Here is a 26,670-nt window from a genome sequence, read left to right as displayed (position 1 = left end):
ATTCATTCAATTTATAATAAATCATCTCTCATAAGTCATAACGAAACTATTACACGTTATGAGTAAATCCCCTAAAACAAGAATAATTATCATCACGTTTTTTCTAGGAAATTGCGTTGTTATTCACGTAACCGTAATATTTTGACGTCATCGTAATGCTGCCAGTAATAAAAAATAAAAGAATGTTGATTTTATTGTGGTAATAATTAATTCAATGATTTGATTTACATTACAAAAATTGATCATTTGATAACGCTATCTCAATATTTTATATTTAAATAATACTTCTTTATAAGTTGGTTGAGAAATTACTTTTCCAAGTCGCGTGTGGAGATTTTAAAAGAATATTGTGCAATTTTCAAAAATATATTCTCTTAGTCATGGCAATATTCCTTCAAAACAACTGACGAACTGACAATTTTTACAAAATGGCTGAATAATGAGTACTTACAAAATTTTATACGTGTGTTAAATATCTTAATAATGGAGTATTCTTGTGTAAAACGTAGAAATATACATCACAGTGTGCGTCGATCTAACGGTGTTTCATCCAGAAAGTGTTTTAAATCCATTCGTTGCATCCGTGTATCGGAAATTAGCAAAAATATTGCAGTTGGACTTTTCCGTACCAAGTGTTCTGTGAGGTGCCCTTTCACCTTGAGATCCCAAAACACTATCTGTACACAAAGAAATATGTTCGCGTCTAAGTGGTATCGTATTCCTTGAGACTGTATACATTATATCGTTATAAGATGCCGTGAGGAATACACGACGTAAACAAACAAAAAAAAAACAATCCATTTGTCTTAGGGGCAATATTTACTTATAATAAAATGGATTTTACTAGTTTCTTCGTATTCAGTAAACCCAATCAAATGAAAATGAGACAGCCAAATCACACACGGTCTTATGGGACCATTTCTGATTCACATAAAAAAATGGATACTTGTTACAACAATCAATCCTTAAAATTAACAACACCAGCTTGTATGAGTTTGGTAGATAGTAGCTTCAAAAGTAGTATCAATATAAATAACATCGTTATAGATAAAGGGTTTAAACCCACGGATAACGGTAAGACCAATATGGGTATTGGATCATTACTCAATACTACCCTAAGGGAGGATCCTGATAATCGTCTTCTGAGTGCTTGTCATGTCATTGCATTCAATACCTGCACGCCAATCAGCCGGTCTAAATCCATGCCGCCTGATTTGAAAAAACAGGACGGGAGTGAATGGGATTTTATTACACACATACAAGATTCATCTATGGATGCAGATACCATGGATAATTCCAAGAAAGAGAATCTAAATTCGTGCAAGCGTACAAAAGATATTAAAGTATCCAATTTTACCCCGAAAGAAAAAAGACAGATGTTTAAAAATGCTCATAGAAAAATGAACAAAACCAATATTACTGGAGTATATTACTCCTTAGATGAAGTTAATAAGCAACAGGAGTATTTAAGTACTGGTATTTTGTGCAATAATCTTTCTCGCCTGTTTCTTGAGATGACACAAAATATGACTGGTGAACAATTTTTTCTAAAATACCCCTGCCGCTGTGCGACGAAAGATTTTTGTCAACACACTGCGGCCGGTGAGAATGACAACACAGCAATCAATTTTTGCCATATGGCAAATGACGATACTGATTCGAAGAATGGCAACGGATCTGACAGAAATAATATGCAATCCATTGATACGAATAATTGTTTACACAATTCAACTCAAACTATAAACAACAGTAATATTACGAATGATTTACTTTACGAAAAAGAGTACCACGTTTTAACAGAAGGAAATGTTCATACGGAGGCGAACTCTAAAAAAGAAACTGAAAAAATAATTGCCAGTGTGTCCCTCTTAGATTCTAACGGATCTCAGTTGGCGGGGAGCCAAATTGACAAGATCGAATCGAACATAACGGAAATTAACGCAGAATGCGAAGGCGTAACGGTCGTCTGTCTCGCAAAAATTACAAGATGCGAACCGAAATATCGCAACGGCTTTGTTGATCGAACGTTATCTTTGAATATTGACAAGCACGGGGAAAATTATCAACCGAATTCGGATGGAAAATCAAGCGAGGCTCCGCTGTCAGTCGACGTCGTTGATTACGCTGCCGTCCCCGAAAGAGCCTCACAGTCCCGTCAGGTGTCTTGTGACAAATCGCCTGCCATGCCGTACTCTCTCCGACATCTTGAAAACCAAATCGACCGCAACAGCAGATATGCATCGTCTTCGTCGAAGACTAATTCTGAAGTCGTCGATAAGACTTACCAAGTATCTGAAGGAATCGATGCAATACTCAAAAGACTCGGTCGGCACGATGACAAGTCGCTCGGCGACACCATGAAGTCGCACGACAACAGTTTGCACCGGCTGTCGGCCGGAGACGGCGCCCACCCGAAAGGCAGCCGCTTTCTGCTCAAGAGGGCGCAGGAGAAGGAAGCGGAGGCCGCTAGAAAAGCTCAAAAAGAGGCTCAGGAACAAAGAGATTCCGTTTCGAGCTGCGAAGATAAAATGAATAGATTAAAACAGTTGTTTTCCTCTAAAAAGACGGACTCGTTTAGTGATAATGTAACGTGTTGCGGACCCGATCCTTTATATGTTGATTCATCAGCGACTGTTATATCCAATCGTGATACCCAAAGTAGTGTAGATAGTTCAATAACCGATAAACCAAATTCAAATAATGACAAGCCGACATGTAATAGTGATGAAAATTCCGATAAACAAAATAGTCTTCTATCAAAATCTGACCACAACTTTTACCACACAGAATCTGCGGATGATCAAGATTGTTTTTGTGAATCTGGACCGAACGCTACCACCATTCATTGTAGTGATGAAAATAATATTTGCGAATCTGTCATTATTGCTACAGAAACAGAAATAATAGACGAAAAAGAAATCAAATGTCAGATAATTCCGCCGGATCCGATTTTGCCTGAAACAGATACTGCCAATAATGAATTAAATAGTGCAGACCACTTGAACATCGTTGACAATGAAGGTCGACCACCGCCGTGTTTGGAAATGTGCTCAACGGCTGTCAGTGATGTTGTCGAGTTGGATTGTAGTCCTAAATCAGAACCCATCAGCTCAGATGACTCGAAATGTGTTCCGCCGATTAATGAAATAATGGAAAATGTAAAGGAAGATATTCATCATGATGTTGAGAACGAATCTTTGAAGTCAGCGCCGACTAATCATTTAGAAATAAATGTGGAGAGCGATCCATCTAAATGTAATACAATACCCATCGCACAGTCGAATAGTGCTGACAGCTATCCGATCGAAACAAAAACGGTTCTTGTCAAGCAGCCGAATGACATGGACCACGAGAAACCTGCAATCATTGACAATTGTGAAGATAAAATGGCCAAGCTGAAAGCTATGCTAGCGGAAAAGAAGACAAAAAAAACAAAAAAATATATTTCAAAGGAGGTTGAAAATGTCTCCGTAGATTGTGAAAAGCTGCAAAAATTACCTGCCCCCTTTGTTATTGACAAATTAAAAGATTCTATAAATAATAAATACGAAGAAGGTAATTCGGATACCAATAGTAAAACAATAGTGTCCAAAGAGATTAAACAGAGTAAAGATGTTCACGGTGTTGAAATTGAACAAATAAAAACTGCAGTTGTTAAACCTGTTGAAGTTAAAATTAATAATCCTGCCAATGTTAAAAGTGTTGAAATTAAACAAATAAAAACTCCTGTCAAAAATGTCGATATTAAACAAATTAAAACTCCCACTAAAACAGTTGAAATCAAACAAATTAAAACACCAGTTAAAATTGTTGAAGTTAAACAAATGAAAGCTCCAATTAAAACTGTTGAACTAAAACATATTAAACCTCTCCTTAAAACTGTTGAACTGAAACAAATTAAACCTCTGGTTAAAACTGTTGAACTAAAACAAATTAAACCTCTAGTTAAAACTGTTGAACTGAAACAAGGTAAAGCTTCAATTGGTAAAAATATTGAAACTAAAAATAAATTTCCAGCTGTCAAAACTTTTGATATTAAACAAAATAAAGTTCCACTTGTTAAACCTGTTGAAACTAAAGAAGATAAAACTACAGATCTTAAGACCGTTGAAGTTAGTAATATAAGTAAGGATCAAGAAAATAAAAATGCTGTTACCGTTTTGGACATTGAAAAGGTATTTATTGTGGCAGAAGATAACAATAAGAAGGAACCTTTGACTAAAAATGATGTTGAGATCTCTAGTCCGTCAATCGATATGCAAAACGATAGTAATAAATCGACATGTTCAAAGGCAGCGAGAACTAAGCGCAGAAAAGGAAAATCGGGTAAACTTGATAGCAAAAAGCACAAAAATGAGCATTCCTCAAAGAGACACCGACAAAAAGAACGGGATGACCACAAAAGAGACATCCGAGAGCACTTGACCTTCGACCCGGATGTCGAGCCTACAACAGGCCCTCTTTATTTTTCAACCGAAACATTGGAACTTCATACGCAATCTAAAAAACCTCGTCACGGAGGGAAGACTAAGTCGAGCGTCCGCGATACGCTGAGCAAGTGTGCCAATTACCTTTCCAACCTCCCTGCAAAGGTGGCCATCTGTAAACCCAATTTGCTGGAGTTCCAAGATGAAAACTCTTTGCCTGGCGAAAACTGCCAAGAGTTTGTCATGGTGGAAAAGGAAGATTTGTCGACTGCAGATAAAAAGTGTAATAGAGTGCGATTGCCATCGGAGTGCGAATCGGAAGATTCGTTTGTGATCTGTTTCCAAGGGTCCCAGGAGGATCTGAGGAATACCCTCGATGAAAGTGATGATGATGATTTTGGTGATTCGGCATGCTCCGAAACGGATTCCAGCGATGAGGACGACGACTCCAGCACGGGCACCTACAGCTCCGATGACGGCTATGAAGGCCTCGCCAAGAAGACCGAAGATATGGATTCCGGAGTCATTGTCGGCATTATGAAGAAGAGAGGGATCCGAGATAGTCCTGGGAAATCGGCCACTAATATGGACAAGAAGGTAGTTTATTCATTACAGTGAATATTTCCTTATTAATTTCTTTTAAAGTCTGTTGATAAAACTCGGGAGCCAGTCAAGGATTCATATCGGATTGTATAAGCCAATGATGGTGATTCAATGACAATCAATAATCCCATTCAATTAAGTTATAACCTGGTACAATTACTTATTCAGAGTTGTTTGTACCCTACTTTATACAGGGGGTGTAACTCAGTGTACCCTACTTTATAGACATATTTTAATTACAGAGAGTATGAAACTTGATAAACAAACTACTTTTAAATAATGGCTTTCCACCAACAATAATTATTAGCTAAGTAATAAAATTAAATTCTACTGCCTGATTGTGATGTTACCTGATTGTGATTGTTGTTCTGTGGTTTTATAATAATAAATATTTTTTATCGTTCATAATAATTAGGTGCTCAGCAATATTTTTGTTGTACTACGTATAGGTATAAAAAATTATAATAGTGATTATGACAAATAAAATATTTACTAATCAGACAAATAAATGTTTTGAGCATAATTACCAAGGTATCTCATAAGCTTTGTAAAATTTACGTTTTATTTCACAAAAATATATTTTCCGAATGAAACCACATAGCAACACATTCATTAAAACACCTCAAGATATTACCTTATGCATTGCTTTATTTATCTTAATATTTATTACGACTTGATAATAATTTTCCTTATCAAATAAGTAATAATAAAAATGTCGATTTCCCACAATCGTCTCGTCTCGGTGAGGTCTGTTACATTTTATGCTTCTTTATTTTGTGAGCGCATTGTTGACAATATTAATGCTCTCTTCATCTCGATTTTATTGCCGCAGGAATTAGAATCTATTCTCTACGGCGGCTATAGAATGAGCAGTCGTTATACTCGGGAGCGTCTGTAGCTGGCACTCTGCCCAAGGGCGGATTCGGGATCATATTTTTTCAGGCGGGAGTAAAATAAAATACGTGACAATAAATAATAACACGCTTAGGATATTATGCCTACCCGACCGACAATATTCTCATGCATTGAATTACGAGCAATTTGAACAATGTCTCTGGTCGCTTCAGTGTCTTGCATGCAGCACCGCCGCGTGAGTGAATTCATTAATTTTTGTTATCCGTGTAATTTTCTATCTTAATTGTTCTAGTATGTGCTTTGGTTTATTTTTTTTTTAAATTCGATGATGTACGTCCTCGGTAAACTTCATAAAATGCTTTGTTGTTTAAAACTCATTCCGAATATTACACATATTTATTTGTACACAGATCAATTCGACGATTTATTACTTACCTATTAATTGAAAAAAAAACTATTTAAGTAATTTTATTTATCTCAATTAGGAACCCCACTACCAGTACTTTCGTACAAAAATTTTTACTGTAATAATTTCATTACTATTTAAGTATTTATGGTGTGGCAACCCTGTATTTAATATTATCATATGTAGGTACCTATATGTTTTCAATGTAAACATCAAATCAGTCCACTGCTAGTCATACATTCTATAGATAAATTGGTTTCTATACGAACTGGTTTAATATCAATTTCTTGCATTCAACTTGTTCATAATTATGTAAATACCTACTACTTAAAAAACTTACTTTTTTATTAATTATTTGTTCTCCACATATTGATTTCTCCTTTTATTATTATAGAGACAATGAAATACTATTCAAACTGAGAAAGCATTATTTGATTGAATATTATATTGCAATAATATTTAGAGGTATTTCCAAATGTAACATAATGTGTATATTCCAATTTTGAAATTAATGACTTCTATTTAATAGTCGACGATAGAAGATTTTGAAAATAAACGAATGTAGCATTTGCTATCATTAGTTACTACATAAATTATACGTACATGTAGTTGACAGTAAATGGAGAACTGTTCGCAAAGCATGAAAAAGATTTGTGAGAAAATTTTAGCAGGCCACTCGGATAATTGTATCCATTGTGAAATCTTTGATACTTCTGCGTAATATGCAACATTTTTCCCGTACTAATGATTTTTCATGCCAGTTTTTTGCCGAGCATTACATCTAAAATTTGTACATCTAACATGCAAGCGTGTGGAGTGGGCATGCTTCATTTTATTGTGTTAATCGCAGATTAGTTCACAATAGTGATATATCATGATGACAATCTTCCAATTTTATATATTAATTATGTTTTCAATACCAAGTAACTCATTCCACACCTCGCCCAGTATTACGTTTGTCGATCATATTAATTATGTTTTCAATACCAAGTAACTCATTCCACACCTCGCCCAGTATTACGTTTGTCGATCAGTATCCATCAATTTAGTTTTAAATGTTATTCTTAACTATGGTTAATCTTAATTTCTAGTTCCTGCAAATGAGTGTTTAATATAAAGTAAATTCAATATTTTGTAATGTCAAGTCATCACTTCTGCAATACAGTGTTCAACTTACATCAGTTACCCCTTCTTATAGTCTTTTTGAAAGTTTTTCTAGTGCAATTGTTTTTGTTTACGTTGAAACATGTGAGTAGGTTGCTCTATGGACAGGCTACATTAAACAAGATACTTATCTGTGCTAGCAAACAGGGTCAAGCTTCACATATGGCTATAATTGAGTTCTATAGAATCAAAAGTATAACTCTACCAGTAAAAATATTGTGCATGTTTTTAGTAATGCATTATGTTATGATATATATTTTTTAAATTTTGTCATAACATAACTACTTGCAATCCCCCTTAGAGTTTAAACAGTGCATACAGAGGTCTATGTGATTATTAGTTTCGTTCATTCAAAACTGTTGTTTTTTGATTTTTTTTTGTAAAATGACTTATAGTCGTAATTATGGAATTTGATACTTATAAGTATAATATTCTTAATAATTGTACCTTGTTATTAAAAAAAAATTACGTCATATTTTAGCGCAATAAATAAAAACAATATTGAAAAATTATGAAAAATAAAATCTGTAATGAAAATATTACGATTTGTCTTTAACATTAACTGTCATAATTTTTTCCGGTTCTGTTGGCCGTGAACATAGTGTCAGTACTTATCGATTATCAACGTAGAGCGTTTGTTTGAGGGGCCGACTATGTTCAGAAAATTTAAGAACATGTTCTGAATAGGCACACTTTAAAATTGAGCATTTTTCCTTTTAACAATTTATTTTCACCAAGACTCATCGCAGATTATGATGGCTAAACACAGAGATCGCAGATAGCAGTCTAGTTGTACATTTCAGGGACAGTTCGTACACGGGGATATTATATGCTGGCGTGGGGAGGTGTTGCATGTTCATTAATCCGCTGCGCAACTGCCGGGAATTTATGACCAATGACCTTGGGTTTTTATTTTCCGACAGATTGTTCAATATACATTGTTCATATACAGATCTGGACTCTGCTTTAGACAGCACACTGGACACTAGTCTATACTGTATTATGATTTAATATAATAAACATATCGTCCCAGGGCGGCTTTGGACCGGTCAAGCAGACATCTTGTGCTCTGTCCTTGGAGTTTCAATTTCCGGATATTGAGTGTGGCCGTATTATTTTTCGTACAATTATTATAATATTCCAAATAAGATTGTTCGATCGGTGTGCTCTGCAACTAGGTAGGTGTATATATAGATATAATTATGTTACGCTGTCAACTTGTCTCTTCGATAACTTTATGGCCAACAGATGATAGGTATAACAAATTCTCTGTTTATATTATAAAGCAAATGATACTTGACTTTTATTACTCTTTGAATGTATCTTTTCTGCTGCCATCTGTCTACTTTTGCCAAGAAATCAGTATATTGTCTGTTTGCACATTTATAGACCATGAACCGCATGTTACGACTGCATACTATCTAATGAATTTTACTGACCAAAAGTAAATCACGTTTTTGTGGAGTACGCATAGTTGTTGTTCACAATGTGAAGGCAATAAATTTTAATATCGTAAGTGCCGCCAGCCTGGCCAGCCTTTAAAGGTCTGTATACCAAAATAAGATGAATTAGCGAATCTTTTGAATGTATTTACATATACTTGATTGTTTTTCTTAATTATTTAAAATCTTTCTAAATATTGTAACCAACATTTTTGTAACACTCTTGTCATATCAAACATATATTGAAAATCTTGCTTGAATACTTAAATTCATAGGATTGGATGGTGAATAATTATATTCGACTTCAGTCTGACACTTTATGCATCTCACATATTGTTGTATCAAAGCAGACATTCGAATATAAAATTTAGCTCCAAGCGGAAAGATACTTAAGTACTTGTTAATTTGATGTAGGCAGCGAAGAGCAATACGTTGACCATTATTTTTAAGATGAATAATCACATAAAACACTGAGAAATGCGTACATAGGTTATGTAAACAAAGTGACAGACTTAAAATTGGACTGCGAGCCGCCATTTTGTATTCAGGGCTGCCGGTAGAAGAATTAAATAATAAACTTGTTACCAATACAACTATACGTAAAATTAGACTGCCTCATAATTCCTATTACGAAATGCGTACAAGACTCCATCCATCTAGAGTCCGAATTCTTTGGCTTGCGAAAATTATGACAGCTGGTATGCTTTTGTCATGTCAAAGGATATATCCAAGTGTGGAGCGTAGATCGATTGCAAACACTTAGCATGCCATTGGCACGGCGGCCCAAAGATGGTTGTGATTTTAGAAAATATGCAAGTAGTGTTAATTAATAGCATTCAGTTGTATTTTACAATGTTTTCATTAGCCCGTATTCTTGTTTGTCCGATGTTTGTTTGTCCAGTACAAATCTTGCAATCGATTTTTAACTAACTTCCCGACTATCTAGACATTTGAAACTTTTAGAATATATCAGAACACGATGCCAATGCATTGTTTTAATACTTTTAGCCATCTTTAAGCAGAATTGAATTCATTTTCAGTTAATTCTGTTTTGTATGGAAAGTTATTTCAGAAAAATCCGTAAAAAGTAAAAGACTATTATTGGTTGTTAACACATCTTGAGCGGGAAGGGTATTTCTACCCGCGCGCCGGACCGGTGTTCGTCGGCGGGACGGGTAGAAATACCTTTTACGCCGGCTCTACTTGAAGTGCGGGAAAGGTATTTCTACCCGATTATTGCATACGAATATTTTATGTCAACGGTTTGAAAATGTTTCAAACTACACACACATCTACAAAAAAAAATAATTTACCGTCGATTCATTTAGTTACACACACACTCTTGCGCAGCCCATATGAGAGCTTGTGCGTGATCAGGAAATTTGTTTAGAGTCCTAAATCAGCGAACTATATTTCTGTAGACGGTAAGAATGCTAAAACTATATGCGTCTTCTTTTTACACTTGTTTATTTTTTGATGGGTGAGCAGGAAGACAACATTTTGTGAAATATCGATGTATTCTTTAAACATGGTTTGTTCGCTGTACTGTGAATGCGATTATATGTATATTTTTATGATGTGTGATAAATACATAGGCCTCCTTTTCATACTATAATATTATCCTTTGAGAGCGAGTGTAAAGACGACAATTTGTGATAGAAGGAATGCATTCTTCGCACGTGTTGTAAGTGATATTGTGCGGTGCGATAACGCAGGTATGCGAGCGGAGCAATAAATTATAACATGAGTGGAAACCAATGTTATTTAGATGTCTGTAATCTACTACGATCTATATTGAATATCAGTATTGAATTTTCAGTCTTGAAATACGGCGCTATAGAACGGGTGTGTTTTTACAAGTGAAATATATTTAAGTAATCGATATTTTATTTAATCTTTAAAAAATGGCTTCAGACAATTATGAAAGCGATGACGAAATATTTGCCGATAATTTGTCTGCCTATTCTGGTGAAGATTTACCAGAATTAGGCAGCGACATTGATAGCGACAGCGATAGTGAAGAGTTCCCTCGCACGAGAAGGGTACCAGTGATACCGTTACAAATCAGTGATTCTGAAGACAGTGAAGTGGAGGAAGAGGAAGTCATGGAATGGTCTGAAATAGACAACCCACCGCATATTGAACCATTTTTAGGCAACGTTGGTGTTTGCGTAGCACCAAACAATTCTGAAAATGTGATGGATATAGTTAGTTTATTTATTGGAGATGATTTACTTAGCATGATGGTAGAAGAAAGCAATCGATACCGCACACAAAATGAATCCCGAATCAAGAAAATGAAGAAATCTATCAAATGGAAGCCTGTAAATCTTGGTGAGATGAAAAAATTCCTCGGACTCATTTTGCTTATGGGACAAGTTCGAAAAGACACAAGAGATGATTATTGGTCTACTGATCCGAGTATAGAAACACCAATATATTCTAAAACAATGAGTCGTGATCGTTTTAGACAAATTTGGCAATCGTGGCACTTTTCAAATAACGATATCATTACGGATTCCAGCGATCGCCTTGAAAAGATTAGGCCAATTATGACATACCTAATACCGAAGTTTTCTTCGGTTTATAAGCCTCAAAGGGAACTTTCTTTAGATGAAGGTATTATACCGTGGCGGGGAAGACTTGTATTTAAAGTATATAATGCATCTAAGATAATAAAATACGGTATCCTAGTGCGCATGGTCAGTGAAGCCACTACGGGATACATCTGTAATATGCTCATTTACAGTGGGCAAGGAAGACCACTATTAGACACCATCCAATTGCTTCTTGGTCCGTATTTAAATTTGTGGCATCATGTCTATATGGACAATTATTATAATAGTGTAAAAACCAGTGAAGCACTTTTAGAAAATAAAATTAGGACGTGTGGAACAATGCGAATAAACCGAGGCTTCCCAGAATGTTTTAAACACGTCAATCTTAGTGCAGGACAGAGTATTTTCCGTCGGCGAAAGGATGTATTGTTACAACTCTGGAAATCAAAGAGAGATGTTCGAATGATTTCAACAATACATCCATCTACCATTTTAGAGAGTCACAACACCGATTGGAATACGAGACTACACATTTGGAAACCGCTATGTGTTATCGAATATAATAAATATATGAAAGGGGTTGACCGTGCGGATCAGTATCTCTCTTACTACTCGATCATACGAAGAACAAAAAAATGGACAAAGAGAGTTGTCATGTATTTGTTAAATTGTGCTTTTTTTAATTCTTTTAAAGTTTATAAAGTATTAAATCCGACCAAAAGGCTAACTTACAAACAGTTTTTGCGTAGTATAAGCAAATTTTGGATAGCCGACCATATCGTTGAAACCGACGCAATTTTGGAAGAAGCAGGGCCATCTACATCACGATTACCAAGAAGAGTGGGTAAAAGTGATCATCCTGGTAGGTTATCACTCGATATGAAGAAGCATCGAATGATAAAAATTGTTACAGATGGTAAAAAAAAATACCCACAAAGACAGTGTCGAGTGTGTTCGGTGCACAAAAAGAAAAGTTTGACTAGTTATATGTGTACATTTTGTGACGTCCCCCTACACAGGGGTGAGTGTTTTCATAAATATCATACTTTATCCAAATATTAGAATAATAATTTTTGTGCGGGAATTTATTTATAGTGAATGGAATATTTTTTACGAAACCTTCCTGTAAATATGTGATTAGCACCATGTACTTATGTTATTTTAAACAATTTGTTCTAAAAAGAAACACAGCACTGAGGAGCAATATATGGTGAGTGTGAATTCCAAATTTCATTTAAAAATAACTGATAGTTTGGAAGATAGAGCGATTTTTGTAAAATTCGATTTTATTTCAATTGCCGCTGGTTTTCGCCCGCTGCGTGTACCTGTGAATTTGTACTGAGGCCCGCGCAAAATGTGTTAAGAGGGTGGTCCTAGCAACTAAATTATTAATATATACCTACGTGCATTACTATGGAAATCAAAATGAAATGTCAAAATGACATTTCACTATTCTACATTTGTTTGTTTTTTATTTACATCATATCAAGTACAAGTTTTAGTATATTGAGCATAATAATTAATAATTCAACAAAAAATTTAAAAACGTTGTACATAAAAAGTTCTTTTTATCTTTTAATTATTTGTATAGAAACACTACATCTGCATATTTACTATATCTATAAAGATATCATTAAGAAAACAAAAACTATCTGTAACCATTGCCATCATTACATTATGTGAATCACTGCATGATATTTTAGTAGTATCTCTTCGATACTATAGTAACCATAATATTTTTGCTTAAAAGTATTTAATATTACACGCGTATGTTATTCATCTGCTCGCTTAGTCAGCGGAAAATTATTTCGTCCCTTGTTAGTACTGATTACTTTATCCTGTGGGAATGATTCACATTTCACAACATACGTACAATATATGGTAGGGATTGCTTGCTTACTAATGATTACGGACATTTTACAATATTGTTTGTATGTCAATGTCCAATTTTTTTATTGAATTTCTATTGTCATTGATTGATGTGTCGTCAGCCTTTCGTGATGCGGATGATGAATAAATTTCTTTCACGATGAAATTGCGCATCATCATGAAAAATTTCATAACCGTTTATCGTATCACATGATAATGAAGTAATATTACAATGCATCCTCCATTCTCAAAATAATTAATCAATAATCTGATCTCTATGATAAATTCTGAAAGAAATAATATGTAACAAGTATCCCTGTGTGGAGAAACGATTTTTCAATGTTTCACAATGGCAAGAAACATTAATGATAGGTACCTACTTAGTTACGTTAGTAGGCGCTTGAGACTTTCACTTAATAACACATTGAATCATTTCAAAAATCAATTTACAAAACCCTCATTAGCCATGTCCATACAATGGGAATACATCATAAATAACCAGCGAAGCTATTGTCACATAACAATCCAAAAAGAGCTACATTACATGTGATAAATATATCACATTTATCACTTTATGTATTCAGGCAGTTAATTATTACAATAAGTAAACCCTCTGAACTGTCAAAAAGTGCTATCTTTTAACAGCCCCTCTCTTGACTGTATTAACTTTTAGGTCGAGATAGAGTATGTCAATTTTACATATTGAGAATTGAGATGCAAGAAAGTTTTGAAAAATAATTACATCACAGCCTCCCTCCGCCTTAATTTATATTTCCTCGCGAGCTGTCAAATATCAAGTGACTAGTAGTAACATAATATTTATTTTACTACATGCTGCAATCGCAGTGACATGACTAATAAAATTGTAGGTTATGTTAATAAGTTTGACATTTCAATACAAAATTTTGGAGTTCGGGTGGATATGTCAGCACGAACATACTCGAATTTGACTGACATGTCTACCGACCTAAATTTTCACCGTATTATGATTTTACCAATTATTGTAGATAACCGCTGATGGCCGTCGATAACCATCTTGTGTATGGAATGCCTTCCGTGGCAATTTGGACCAACCAAATTAACAGAAACATGCTAAAGTGCTAACTGTTAAGAATAGCTGCGCAGGAATCATTAATTTTGTATAGAGAATTTGTACATGATGAGTTGATCATATTGATGAAACACTTGTCATATTATATAATTATAATATTTCTTTAGCTCAATTGAATAATGTTTATCTGACAAAAATATCATCTTTCCACAGTGGTTCCACAAAGTTCAAATTGTCCAAACTTGAAATTGAACTTTATTTTAATCATTGTGACTATTTGACATTTTTTAGATACAATAATAATCGAACCATCGATATGGTGAATATCAATCGATACATTTTATTAATTACCATGAAACACCGCCAATTTAGTGTTGAATCTCTTAAATCTGTACGTACCGTATTACGGGAAAAAAATGTGATTTAATATCAATCTGGTTCTATGTTACTTATAGAATGTTTCAACGTATTATTACAAATTATCCTACCTTGTCATAGACATTGTCCTGTCAATATGTAATTGTCTGGGTTTTTAAAATGTCATGGAATTTAAATTTTCTCTATCCAAATATTATTTAGTAGGAATTTTTATCAGTAATGGGACGAGTCCTTAGACAACAAAATTTTTGAGTACCAACTGGTACAATCTTCTTGAAAGAGAGTACACACTTGTCACAAGTGTTGCGCATGCGATGAAATGTGCTTTGTTTTAATATGTAGTATATTTGCACAGATTGAGCATACATAATATGTCAACGCAGAGGCGACAGTTGGCTAAGTCTTTTAAAACACAAACATATCTTCGCTTACCAGCAGTGGTAATTTTAAATACTTGTTTATAAATTGAGACTCCACCAACTCCGTTACCGATGCCGAGACCTCGTGAATTACATTATGATATCGATCATAGATAAATAGTGTTTGTCTGTTTTTACCTTTACTTTCATATTGTCGAGAATAGTTAATCAAACTATTAATTTAACAAAGCTAATGTATATATAGTTAACAAATAGTTTGCTGAATACTTAATTTCATACTTGTTTAAGATCAAACTAAATGTTGGAGAATTGCCAGAAGAGTTGAAAAAAAAGCTAATTAAAAATATCAACAGCTATGCTGGTAAAGAGAAAATGTATCTTGTTAAAACGTGTGTGGTTCTCGAGTCTAAAACGAACAGCTGAAGGAAATTTGTTAAATGATTTTTTTTATGTTTTCCAAAATAAAATGGGCAAAATGCGCACATAGCAGTTTGAAATATATTGATAGTGATATTTATGATGTATCACGTTCCATAAATTTTCGTTGAATATGAATCGCACATCTAGACGTGGATGATATATTTCCGTATTTAAAGATTCGCTATAAATAAAAGATAAAATAAACATTTTTGTGTGTGCTTATTTTTCGTTTTTACGTGTAAGCGCATTTTTGCTAGACGATGTATTGATTTTATTACAAGATAACAGCCTGAAACGTTCAATAATGATACTTATTAATAACATGGTGTGCGTGGAGGAAAAGATCTTGAATAAATTTATTATTGAGCCACCCAAAAATACTTGTCGGTCTAACGTGGAAAGAACAGCTGATAGTGACAGGTTTTGATTCATTTCTTTACTCGTGAAAGAAATGTGTTTTTTTAAAGATTATTTAAAAATGTATTATTCTCATTTTTCATTTGTTTCTTTCCATGTTGACACCCGCACACTTGCAGTATTGATTTCAATGTCTGAAAGCCATTTTATACATAACCATTATTTTAGTATCGTAAATAAACAAAATGCACAGGAATTCTGCCAATTTTACAATGAAGTATATTGTATAGCGTACCCGTTTACATCATTATCCATACAATTTTCTATTGTGAGCTAGTTTTTATAAAAATAAAATAAAAATTGCGCGGCTTGTTAACTAATTCAGAACATTAGGCCACCGTGTGAATAATGATTGTCTTTTTCATTCACACGTAATCATGTTATTTGAATAATACATTTATTTTTTCATTAGTTTCATTACTATTATTTCTGATGATGATGATTTTGGCTATCTTTTCCCTGTAGTATTACTGCCCTAAACAGGGATTTATTGCCGAGCTCAATTCAGTGTCTTCTACCAAGTCCTCTCGCATACCGGAAACCGTCTCTTTAACGATAAGATGCAAGAATATATAATATCACTCATCATGGTGTGGCCGAAGTATGCCAACATTCTAGTTTTTACATCAATTATTTCTTTGGTCTTTGTCAGCATCGATATTTTTAACTTATGCTTCACTTACATTATGATCACGTCACGGTACTGTCACACACTGGTATGGTGACAAATTTAGTGTATGGTTTCGTCATTCCACAGAATATTTTGAATGATCACTATCTCTATAAATTCTATTATGGAGAGTGCCAACTCTAATGTGTTAGTATTTTGAATTATTATTCATAATTCATGCTAATTTCAATTAATTTTAAGTTTCTACTAAAATTACTTGCGATATTGCATCCATAGATAATATTTTGAAGAGAACCCAACCTGCAGACCATATACCAATAGACAATAATTTAATAGAAAATCCACAGAGAAAATCACTAAAAACAAATAACACGCGATTTTGACTTTGAGGATTTGCTTATGCTCATGTATTTTGTCTTTTTAGTATGAAGGCCTTTTAGGTGTTATTATTTAGGTCTACTAAACACTTCCTTATTAATTATTAAAGTTCAGAATGTTTGAATAACAATTTTAAGTCTGTCAATTTCAATGTATACTATTATAATTGACAGGGCTGAGAACAAAAGTTAGGTGTGTGACGTTTTGACAGAATTTGAATCTGAAAAATTTCACGGTCACATTAATGTGTTGATTTATTGTTATGACTGAATTTTTACTCCTGGTAATTTTAGACAGTGAATGTATATTTGTACTAAGGTTTCACAGAATCATGCTGTAAAATGCATACATTTGCTCAAAACATACAAAACTTGACTTCTAACATCTGTGTAGTACTCCATTAACATTAACGGCCCACATGCGCCACGTAGGTCAAAATGGAGATTTTATGGTATTTTCAGAGCATAAGCCTGGACATTCCTTAAATGTTGTAGATAATCTATTTATATAATTTTGAAGCCTTATTATCCTTTATATTTATTTTAAACATTTGACGACTGCATAAAGTATTTTTATTATATAAAATAGTATTCTTTTAAACCTCTCGATCTAATAAATGTTTTAGAATAAAGTCATATTTCAGTACATCCATGTGCAGTGGCTCTATAAATGTGTTTAAAAATTAATAAACCTAAAAACTCTTTAAACCATGTACTTAATAAAAATACTTTATGCAGTCTTCAAATGTTTAAAATCAATATAAAGGATAATAAGGCTTCAAAATTATATAGATAGATTATCTACAACGTTTAATGTCCAGGCTTATGCTCTGAAAATACCACAAAACTCCATTTTGACCTACGTGGCGCATGTGGGCCCTTAATATAATGACTTGTAGTCGATATTCTTGGGGCACAAACTCAACTTTCATGTCCTGATCTTCCAAATTGTGTCTGGTCAAGACACCGTTTTTTATGTATTGGTCACAGGATTGCTCATGTAATGTCATTACGGTTGGCAACTATCATTGTCTGGTGCGTAAGGCACTGGGGAGTTTTGGGCTTAATTCCAGATAAGGTCACAATACATATTTGTAATTTTCTCATGTTTGAGTGTTTTTGTGATTATTTTACTGCTACTACTACACTACTACTAGTGTCAATCATTACATTGTATTTGTTTAACAAATTATTTGTAATTAAATTGTATTTTTACTAAAAGGAAATCATTAACTATAATTTTTTGGTATCAAATCTTTGCCACTGTTAGAAAGTTATTTATTAGACGACTGACTGAAATGATATTGAACATATTAATTGTTTGGTATAAGAAGCTATTAATCTTTGTTGATTTTTCGATCTAGTTAGGGTTCCTTTACACCTCACTTGCAGTATTAAGTTCATGGTTGAAGGAAACATATTAACGGCCCACATGCTCGTCGTAGGTCAAAATTGATTTTTATTGTATTTTCAAACCATGATCCTGGACACTCCTTAAACGTTGTAGATAATCTATTTATAAAATTTTGAAGCCTAATTATCCGTTATATTTATTTTAAACATTTGATGACTGCATAAAGTATTTTTGTTACATAAAATAGTATTCTTTTAAACCTCTCGCTCTAATGTTTTAGAATATAGTCATATTTCGGTACATGAATGTGCAGTCGTGTTAAGACTTTTTACATTTATTAATTTTTAATCGCATTTATAAAACCATTAGTATAATTTATGATGAGATAATTTTAGTAAAATATTCACGATAAAAAATTATATTGATAATCTCTGTGATCCCAAATTTGACAAGAATTAGGCATTTTATTATTCAAAAAATCGGCAAGATTAAAACATTTGAAGATGATTCTAAAGATACTTATTATAAGCTATGTCTTTGACCATTCAAGTGTGATAAACATCTTATGAATAATGATTGCTTTATAATAATTATTGACCTAAGAATAAGGTAGTGTTTTTTTGAAATACGCCATTTCTTTTGTCATTCCCCAGTAGTTAAGGTACAACATACGGCCGTAGCCATAAATTGACAAATTATAATTGAAGTAGGGAGTAAAATGATATTGACGCGCGTGTTTGAACATGTACCGTTTAAAAAAAAAATTTAAAAAAATTCGGTTAGGTACATGTTCAAACACGCGCGTTAACATAATTTTACTCCCTACTTTAATTATAGTTTGTCAATTTATGGCTACGGCTGTATGTTGTAGCTTAACCACTGGGGAATGCCAAAAGAAATGGCGTATTTCAAAAAAACACTACCTTATTCTTAGGTCAATAATTATTATAAAGCAAACATTATTCATAAGATGTTTATCACACTTGAATGGTCAAAGACATAGCTTATAATAAGTATCTTTAGAATCATCTTCAAATGTGTTAATCTTGCCGATTTTTTGAATAATAAAATGCCTAATTCTTGTCAAATTTGGGATCACAGAGATTATCAATATAATTTTTTATCGTGAATATTTTACTAAAATTATCTCGTCATAAATTATACTAATGGTTTTATAAATGCGATTAAAAATTAATAAATGTAAAAAGTCTTAACACGACTGCACATTCATGTACCGAAATATGACTATATTCTAAAACATTAGAGTGAGAGGTTTAAGAGAATACTATTTTATGTAACAAAAATACTTTATGCAGTCATCAAATGTTTAAAATAAATATAAAGGAAAATAAGGCTTCAAAATTATATAAATAGATTATCTACAACGTTTAACCTTTTAGCAGCCCAGCTGATAATACTAGGTATAATCTCCAGGGCCCAAGAATTAAATAATATATAAAAAAAAAAATTATCAGTGGAAAATTTTATATCTAGCACTTACATATTATGAGACATCATTTGAAGTTCGTCGAAAGGGTTTTTCATTCATAATTTCACGAAAATGTCGGAAAATTCGCACCAAGGTTAGGGTTATCACAACACTGCGAATTTACAAGAAATAGTTCAAAAATATTTTTAAAAAATTCAAAAAAAAAATTTATATAGTTTATAAATTTTACAAATACACATTTTTTTTTGCAATATCAGTATTATTTTCACTGTCCACATAAACATCTTTAAAAGTTTTCTTCCGTATGGTAAATTTCGAAACACGGTTCAAAGCATAGTGCAATGTCACATTGCTTGCACACAAACCGCGTTTCCCTACGTTTCTTATTGTTTTTTGTATTATAACATACGTAACACCTTTTGGTGGCACTATTTTTTTTGTCCGTGGGTGGTATTTTACCCAGAAAATGCCTCTCCGTAAGCCTAGTGGGTAGCGGCACCTTCCGCTTCAAATTTGTCTTTGGCTGTGTCTTGTGTTTTTGAATCAGTTGATCAATAACGTTCAACTGAAAGTCACCTAAGGGCTGTTTTTTACCAGTTTTTTGTTGGTACAATATATGCGCATTCAGTAATGATAAATCTAATAGATGGAAAAAAAGTTTTTTGTACCATTTCAGGGTTTTTCGTGATGAGTTTACGGATGAAAGCATCATGTCACTTTGGTCTACAGCGCCCATGTTTTTGTTGTAGTCCACGATGGACTCGGGTTTTGAAATAGGAATTTTTGTCACATAGTTTACTTTTCCCGTCGGTTTGAATACATTCTTGTGCACTGTGGTCAACATTGTCACGTCTTTTTTGTCTTTCCACGCCAATGCCATTATTTCGTCAGTGTGAAATGCCTCGGTTTCCCCTCTCTTCAATTTTTTTACGAATTTCGGCATCCCAATTCGATTTCTTCTCACGGTTCCGCAGGCATTTGTCCGGTTGTCATACAGGTACTTGAACAATGTTGGGCTGCTGTACCAATTGTCGATGAAAAGCGTATGTCCTCGTTCCAAGTACGGTTCAAGTAATGTCACCACAACGTTGCCTGATATTCCGATGTAATTTTTCTTCTGAATTTCTGTTTGTTTCCCTGTATAAATTATTATATCTAACACAAAACCAGTTTTACAATCGGCCATTACAAAAATTTTAATGCCGAAACGACTTGCCTTCGTTCTGATAAATTGGCGAAATAAAAGCTTCCCTTTGAAGAGAAGAAGACTCTCATCGATGCACAAATTTTGATAAGGATACAAGTACTGTTTGAAAGAAATTTTCAGCTCTTGCAAGACCTGTCTTATCTTGTACAATCGATCTCCGGGAATTTGGGTTTCATTATCGCTAAAATGCATCATTCGATGCAAGAGCTCAAAACGATTTCTGGACATTGATTCGGAATAATACGGTGAAAACAACGGTCTTTTGATAGACCAGTGTTCAGTAATTTTGTTGCGAGAATTACGTGACATGAGCATGCACACTCCCAAAAATGTGTATATATCGTCTGTTGTGCAGTCTACCCATCGTCGTAAACGATCACTTAGAACCGTGATATTTTTTGTAGCAAATTTAAATTGTTTATTTGTCTCTCGCACTATCATTTCAATAAAGGAAATGTGGATAAAACACTTGAAATAATCCATTTCAATTGCATCCGAAGCTAAACTATCTGCTTTGCATCCCGATTCAGTATCATCGAATGAAAATGCGCGCGGGTCAAATAAATCCGATTTCCACTCAAATGTCGGCCTTTCAGTAGCTTCGGATGTAGTTGGTTCATTTTCTTCAACTTCCAAAGTATCGTCAACTTCATCAACTTCGGAATCATCACTATCGTCTTCAGATTCAATCGTTTCTAAAAGATTGTCAATTTCACCATCTTCACAATATTCATCCATTTTGAATTGGAAAAATTGGTAAACTAAACTCGTAAATATAACACTTTTGTTTGTCCAAATTGAATGCAAAATATAAATAAAAATAGTCACAGTACTTAGTCACTCGACACTAATAAAATTTTCAATCTGAAAACATCGAAAATGTTTCAACTCAATAAGTAAACTCGTAAATATAACACTTGTATACGCAAATCATACGCGAAATATAAATATAAATACTCACAACACTTCGTAACTTAACACAAATTAAATTTCAATAAGAAAAAATGCAAATTCTTTCAATTAGAACGCAAATCAGACTATCATACCGACGACCAATTATTACGCGATAGCGGTGCGAACTAATGAGTCAAAAATTTCTCAGTACATGGGAAGAAATCGGTAACCCTGAACGGGCCTCTCGGGAATCCCCTTTATTCTCGCGATGTATTTGACTTTTCAAACATTTCTGCCTGCAGTTTCGCTCGTCACGGGCGCACGAAAGTAGACGCCCATGACGAGAACCACTCGTCAGTGGCTGTTTAAGGGTTAAGGAGTGTCCAGGATCATGGTTTGAAAATACAATAAAAACTCAATTTTGACCTACGACGAGCATGTCCCCCCTTAAGTCATTTCAATAAATTTCTAATTATCAGTACTAAGTTTAAGACAATGTCTTTACCTACCAGAGGCACCTAGCGGAAAAATACGAAGCTAGCCATTTGAGACATTTTTTTGATAATTTACAATTTCAACTGTGTTAATTAATATATATGTATCTGAAAACATTAAAAGAAAAATATTTTTTAATTCAAGTCAAAGATAAACTTACAATTATTGTAAAAAATGTAATAAAATTTGAATTTGTTGAATTGGACCCCATTTTATTATTACATATATTTTATGGTCATATTTATTTTATTATTAAAGCTTAGTTCATTATGTTTTCTAAGCATCGCCTAAGAGATTTTTGACAAATTCATAGTTTTAATATTTTTTATATTTATTTTAAAAAAACATCGATTTTTATAAAAATATAAATGTGTACAACTTGAAATCCTTTTTATTTACTTGAAAAATATTTTTCTTTTTAATGTTTTCAGATACATATATATTAATTAACGTTGAAATTGTAAATTATCAAAAAAATGTCTCAAATGGCTAGCTTCGTATTTTTCCGCTAGGTGCCTTTGGTAGGTAAAGACATCGCCTTAACTGATATTTCGTGCAATATTGGACCAACATACTGCATGGTCTTAATAAACCAATATTGCCTTCTTAATTAAACTTTGTCCTGATATTTTCAAATTTATTGATATGACTTAATATGTTTCCTTCAACCCTGAACTTAATACTGCAAGTGAGGTGTAAACCTGTGTATATTTGAATTGAAATAATTCTACGTCTCCCTAAAGTTGGCAACGCCTATTTATGATTTCAGGTGAGCTTCACTGCCAGCCCTCCGAAGGTTCACAAGATGATCACGTGGGCGTACGCTTACCGTCAAGCCAGAATCGGTACGTGGGAACGCTGCGCCAGAGATGCTGAACGCTTCCGACAACGAATCACCGACACTTCCCTCTGCCTAGATTGGGTTCTCAAGCGGGAGCATAGGGCCAGGGTCTACTTTCAGCGGTTTAGACCCCTGCTTATGAGAGCCATCAGAGAAGAGAAGGAAGCCAAGGCTAAACGAGCGAAGGAAGACAAAGAAAGAGCTATAAAAGAAAAGGAAATGGAAGAGGAACTGATGAAACAGAGAGAGATAGAAGAAAAAGAGAAGGCTGAACAGATAGAAAGAGACGGCGCAATGATTGTCGAGGACATATTAAATACTAAAAGTCTCAATAGTCTTGACGATATGAGTTTGACAGTTATCAATGACAGTGATTTGGTGGTCGTGGGTAATTTGAATGATACAAATAAAATAGGCGATGAAAAATATTTAATTGTGAATAATAATGAAAAATGTGATTCTAATAATAAAATTTTAAACGTTTCGAACGGTAAAAAGGGTGGTTTGACAGTTCACCCAGGTAAAAATGGCACTTGCAATGTCAAGGCGGTCTCGCCGACCAAATGAATCTGAATTTTTTCTGTCGGATTCTGCGTGCTCACCTTGTCTCGTGGCTTCATCAGAGAAACGTCGAATTTATTCAGGAGAATATAAGTTTATTTACCTACCACGGTGTGGCAGCTAACAGATTCCTTAGATGTACAGCCATTTTCAGTATATTGCGTGGGATAATCTTTCCATTAATTTATTTTGTACAATCATTTATAACAATGCTAAAATTTTACATTTACCATTGGTGAAATAATACGCCCTATTTTATAACGAGTATTAATTTTTATTTCTGTTAGCTAAATATTTTGTAATAATATAAAAAGCAATGCTTTCATATACTACAAAATGTTTTATTTTGTAGGATTAATTTGTTTAGAAAGAAAAAAGGATCTGCGTATAATCTACATTTATCAGTATTAATTTTTTGCTGCCTTACTCATAGTCCTCATAGCATAGTCTGTAAATGTTATAGTGAATTATCCCCATGCTACTGAAAATGGTCATTATTGAAATGACTCAACAATTATATTATTTGCTACACAAACATAAATAATCTTGTGTAGGTAATTGTGCAAGACAGAAAAATTTGATGGCGTACTTCAAGGCTCCAATCTTGGTCCAGGTGTTTTTCCAAAGGTTGTGCTGTTGGAATTTCTTCCCGCTTGGATGTTTCCATCTTGATTCGAATGCGAATTAACCATATATTTAGTAAATAATGACTACTCATGTACCTTGGTTCCTCGTGGGAAAAATTCTAACAATTTATTGTGTTTCTATTCATTAACTATTTTTAGTTGATTGTAACACCCATCTGGATCAATTTTGAAGCATCAATTGAATATTATTTATTATTTTGCTCCTAATAATTCTTGCTATTGACATTCATGATAATGTTTTTAGTAAATGTCATATTGCTTGGTACAAAGATGCCGAATGATGTCGTCAAAAGCTAAAACAAAAATATTTCAGTTAATAATTATCGCTGAATCAAAATTCCGGAGAATGATGCATTTTGTAAATAAATACACAGGTAAATTTATGGATATTTGGCATATATTTCCAAAAACTGATACACATTAAATATCACTTTGTGGCAACAGGCTATATAAAAAGAAGTAGATCAAATTTCACATATGTAAAGGATCTGTACTGCCCTGCTAAGTAAAAAGATAATGTTTTTGGTTTTAGTGAAATGAGAACCCAAGTTTTAAACTATCTTTTCTCCTATAGTATGTATAATTATTGGATTGTTTTGACATAATGTGACAAATGAGAGTGTCTATATGATTATGTCAAAACAATCCAAATTTATTCAATAATTTTACATAATATAAGAGAAAATGTAGTTTAAAATTTGGGTTCTCATTTCACTGTCTTTTTACTTAGCAGGGCAGTATAACTTCCATAATCTGCCAGTAGCATATGAAAGAATGTTTAAAAACTTAATGACTTACAAATGCTGATACATTCTATTTATTGTTCTAATTTTAAAATAGAATACGGTGGGAAAAACTCACGTCTAAGGTTAATCGCTTGAGGTACAAAAACATCTTTTACCACAAATATTGAATTGTGGACTTATCGGTATTTGGAAATAGAAGCCGCATATTTTGCAAACTAGAAAGATGTCTTTCAAGTATGGCAAAATGGTCATCAAATTTTTCTATCATAATGAATTTAAATAAATTGTAAAGATCTGTAATTAATGGTAATATCCATCACCAAATACCTGTGAAGGCTTGAGAACTGGTTTTCCTACAGCCATTGGTAGACACGTTCTTTCTGAATGCCCGACAATCTGTGATAATATCTACATACTGTACATTAAATAATCGGTGTTTGGGTACCATTCCTTATAGACACAATTTTACGATGGTAATAAATTTTGCATCATTATTGAAGCCTCTGATAAGTATTCACAGAGAGGACTATTTTTTTATGTAAATGAAGCCTTGAATTTGAATTATTCATATATTTTTGACCTGGCAATAATCTAGTCGCACTGTATTTTTTTTTTTTGTTTATTTACGATTGATTATATTAAACGGATGTATATTAATTTGCAATGTTGATCTAGAGAACTGTCGAAATGCTTGTTTTATCGTCTTTAATAATGGAATAGAACAGAGACTCATGTATGAATTTTTTTATGCAGGCAGGCACTACTCTGTTTTCCTAGTCACTCATTATTTGTTCATCGTAGTTTTATTTTTTATGTAATATATCTTAACAGTGTTGGGTTAATTAAGTGGAATATGGGATCCTGTGATTATTATCATATCATCAGGGAGAATTTGACAATATTTTTATGAATGTTAATTTGCAATATAAACATGAGTAGTTAAACCTACATACATTTTGTATCTTACCTGTTCACACCATAAATCTCAATTCTAAGGAGCAAGTATATTATCTTAGAATTCGATGGGTAATTAACACAAAAACGTATATATATAAAAAAATGCATTTTTCAGTTGAGTATGCAAAATTGTTCACTATAATCGGTTCTATCTGTAACACAAAGATGTATCTCCGTATATACTATGAGTAAGGAAATAGTCTAAAGCGTATCCCATAATTTAAACGAAAAAAAATTAACACAAAAACATATCAGCTGATACATTTTTGTGTTTATGGATTTTTTTTCTGGAGTTGGAGTCTGAGCCTTGTTTTTCAACTGTCAAACTGTTTCTTTTTAATTTTGAAGTTATTTTACATAGTTTTTTCTCAAGAAATAATACATAAAAATAAAAAGACAATATTTGGTATGGTAACTCAAAAACATAGGATGATATCCCATCTTTTTATAAGTAATGAACATCAGGTATGATGAATCTCTAAAAATTTTTCTAATGTTGTATTTTTTTCTTCGTATTGAAAGGGAAAAAAAATCATTCTG

The 26,670-nt window shown here is 33.3% G+C and overlaps 1 protein-coding gene across 2 annotated transcripts; it reads left to right on the top strand.

Moving 5' to 3' along the window:
- Nucleotides 1-104: 104 nt before the first annotated feature.
- Nucleotides 105-26,670, top strand: PPP1R15 (Protein phosphatase 1 regulatory subunit 15). 2 transcript variants are annotated; one of them, XM_085956353.1, is made up of 3 exons: nucleotides 105-199; nucleotides 379-5,024; nucleotides 23,148-26,670. In XM_085956353.1, the coding sequence occupies exons 2-3, from the start codon at nucleotides 834-836 to the stop codon at nucleotides 23,784-23,786; spliced, it is 4,830 nt and encodes a 1,609-aa protein (XP_085812479.1). In that variant the 5' UTR covers nucleotides 105-199; nucleotides 379-833; the 3' UTR covers nucleotides 23,787-26,670. The 2 variants fall into 2 exon arrangements, with proteins under 2 accessions (XP_085812479.1, XP_085812478.1); XM_085956352.1 differs by lacking the exon at nucleotides 105-199 and having other exon boundaries at nucleotides 295-5,024.

Source organism: Rhyacophila brunnea, unplaced genomic scaffold, assembly GCF_057557595.1.
Source record: "Rhyacophila brunnea isolate RB1 unplaced genomic scaffold, BYU_Rbru_1.0 scaffold_6, whole genome shotgun sequence".
Lineage (NCBI taxonomy): Eukaryota > Metazoa > Arthropoda > Insecta > Trichoptera > Rhyacophilidae > Rhyacophila > Rhyacophila brunnea.
Note: the sequence above shows the minus strand (reverse complement) of the source record. Positions and strands in the feature narration are given on the sequence as shown.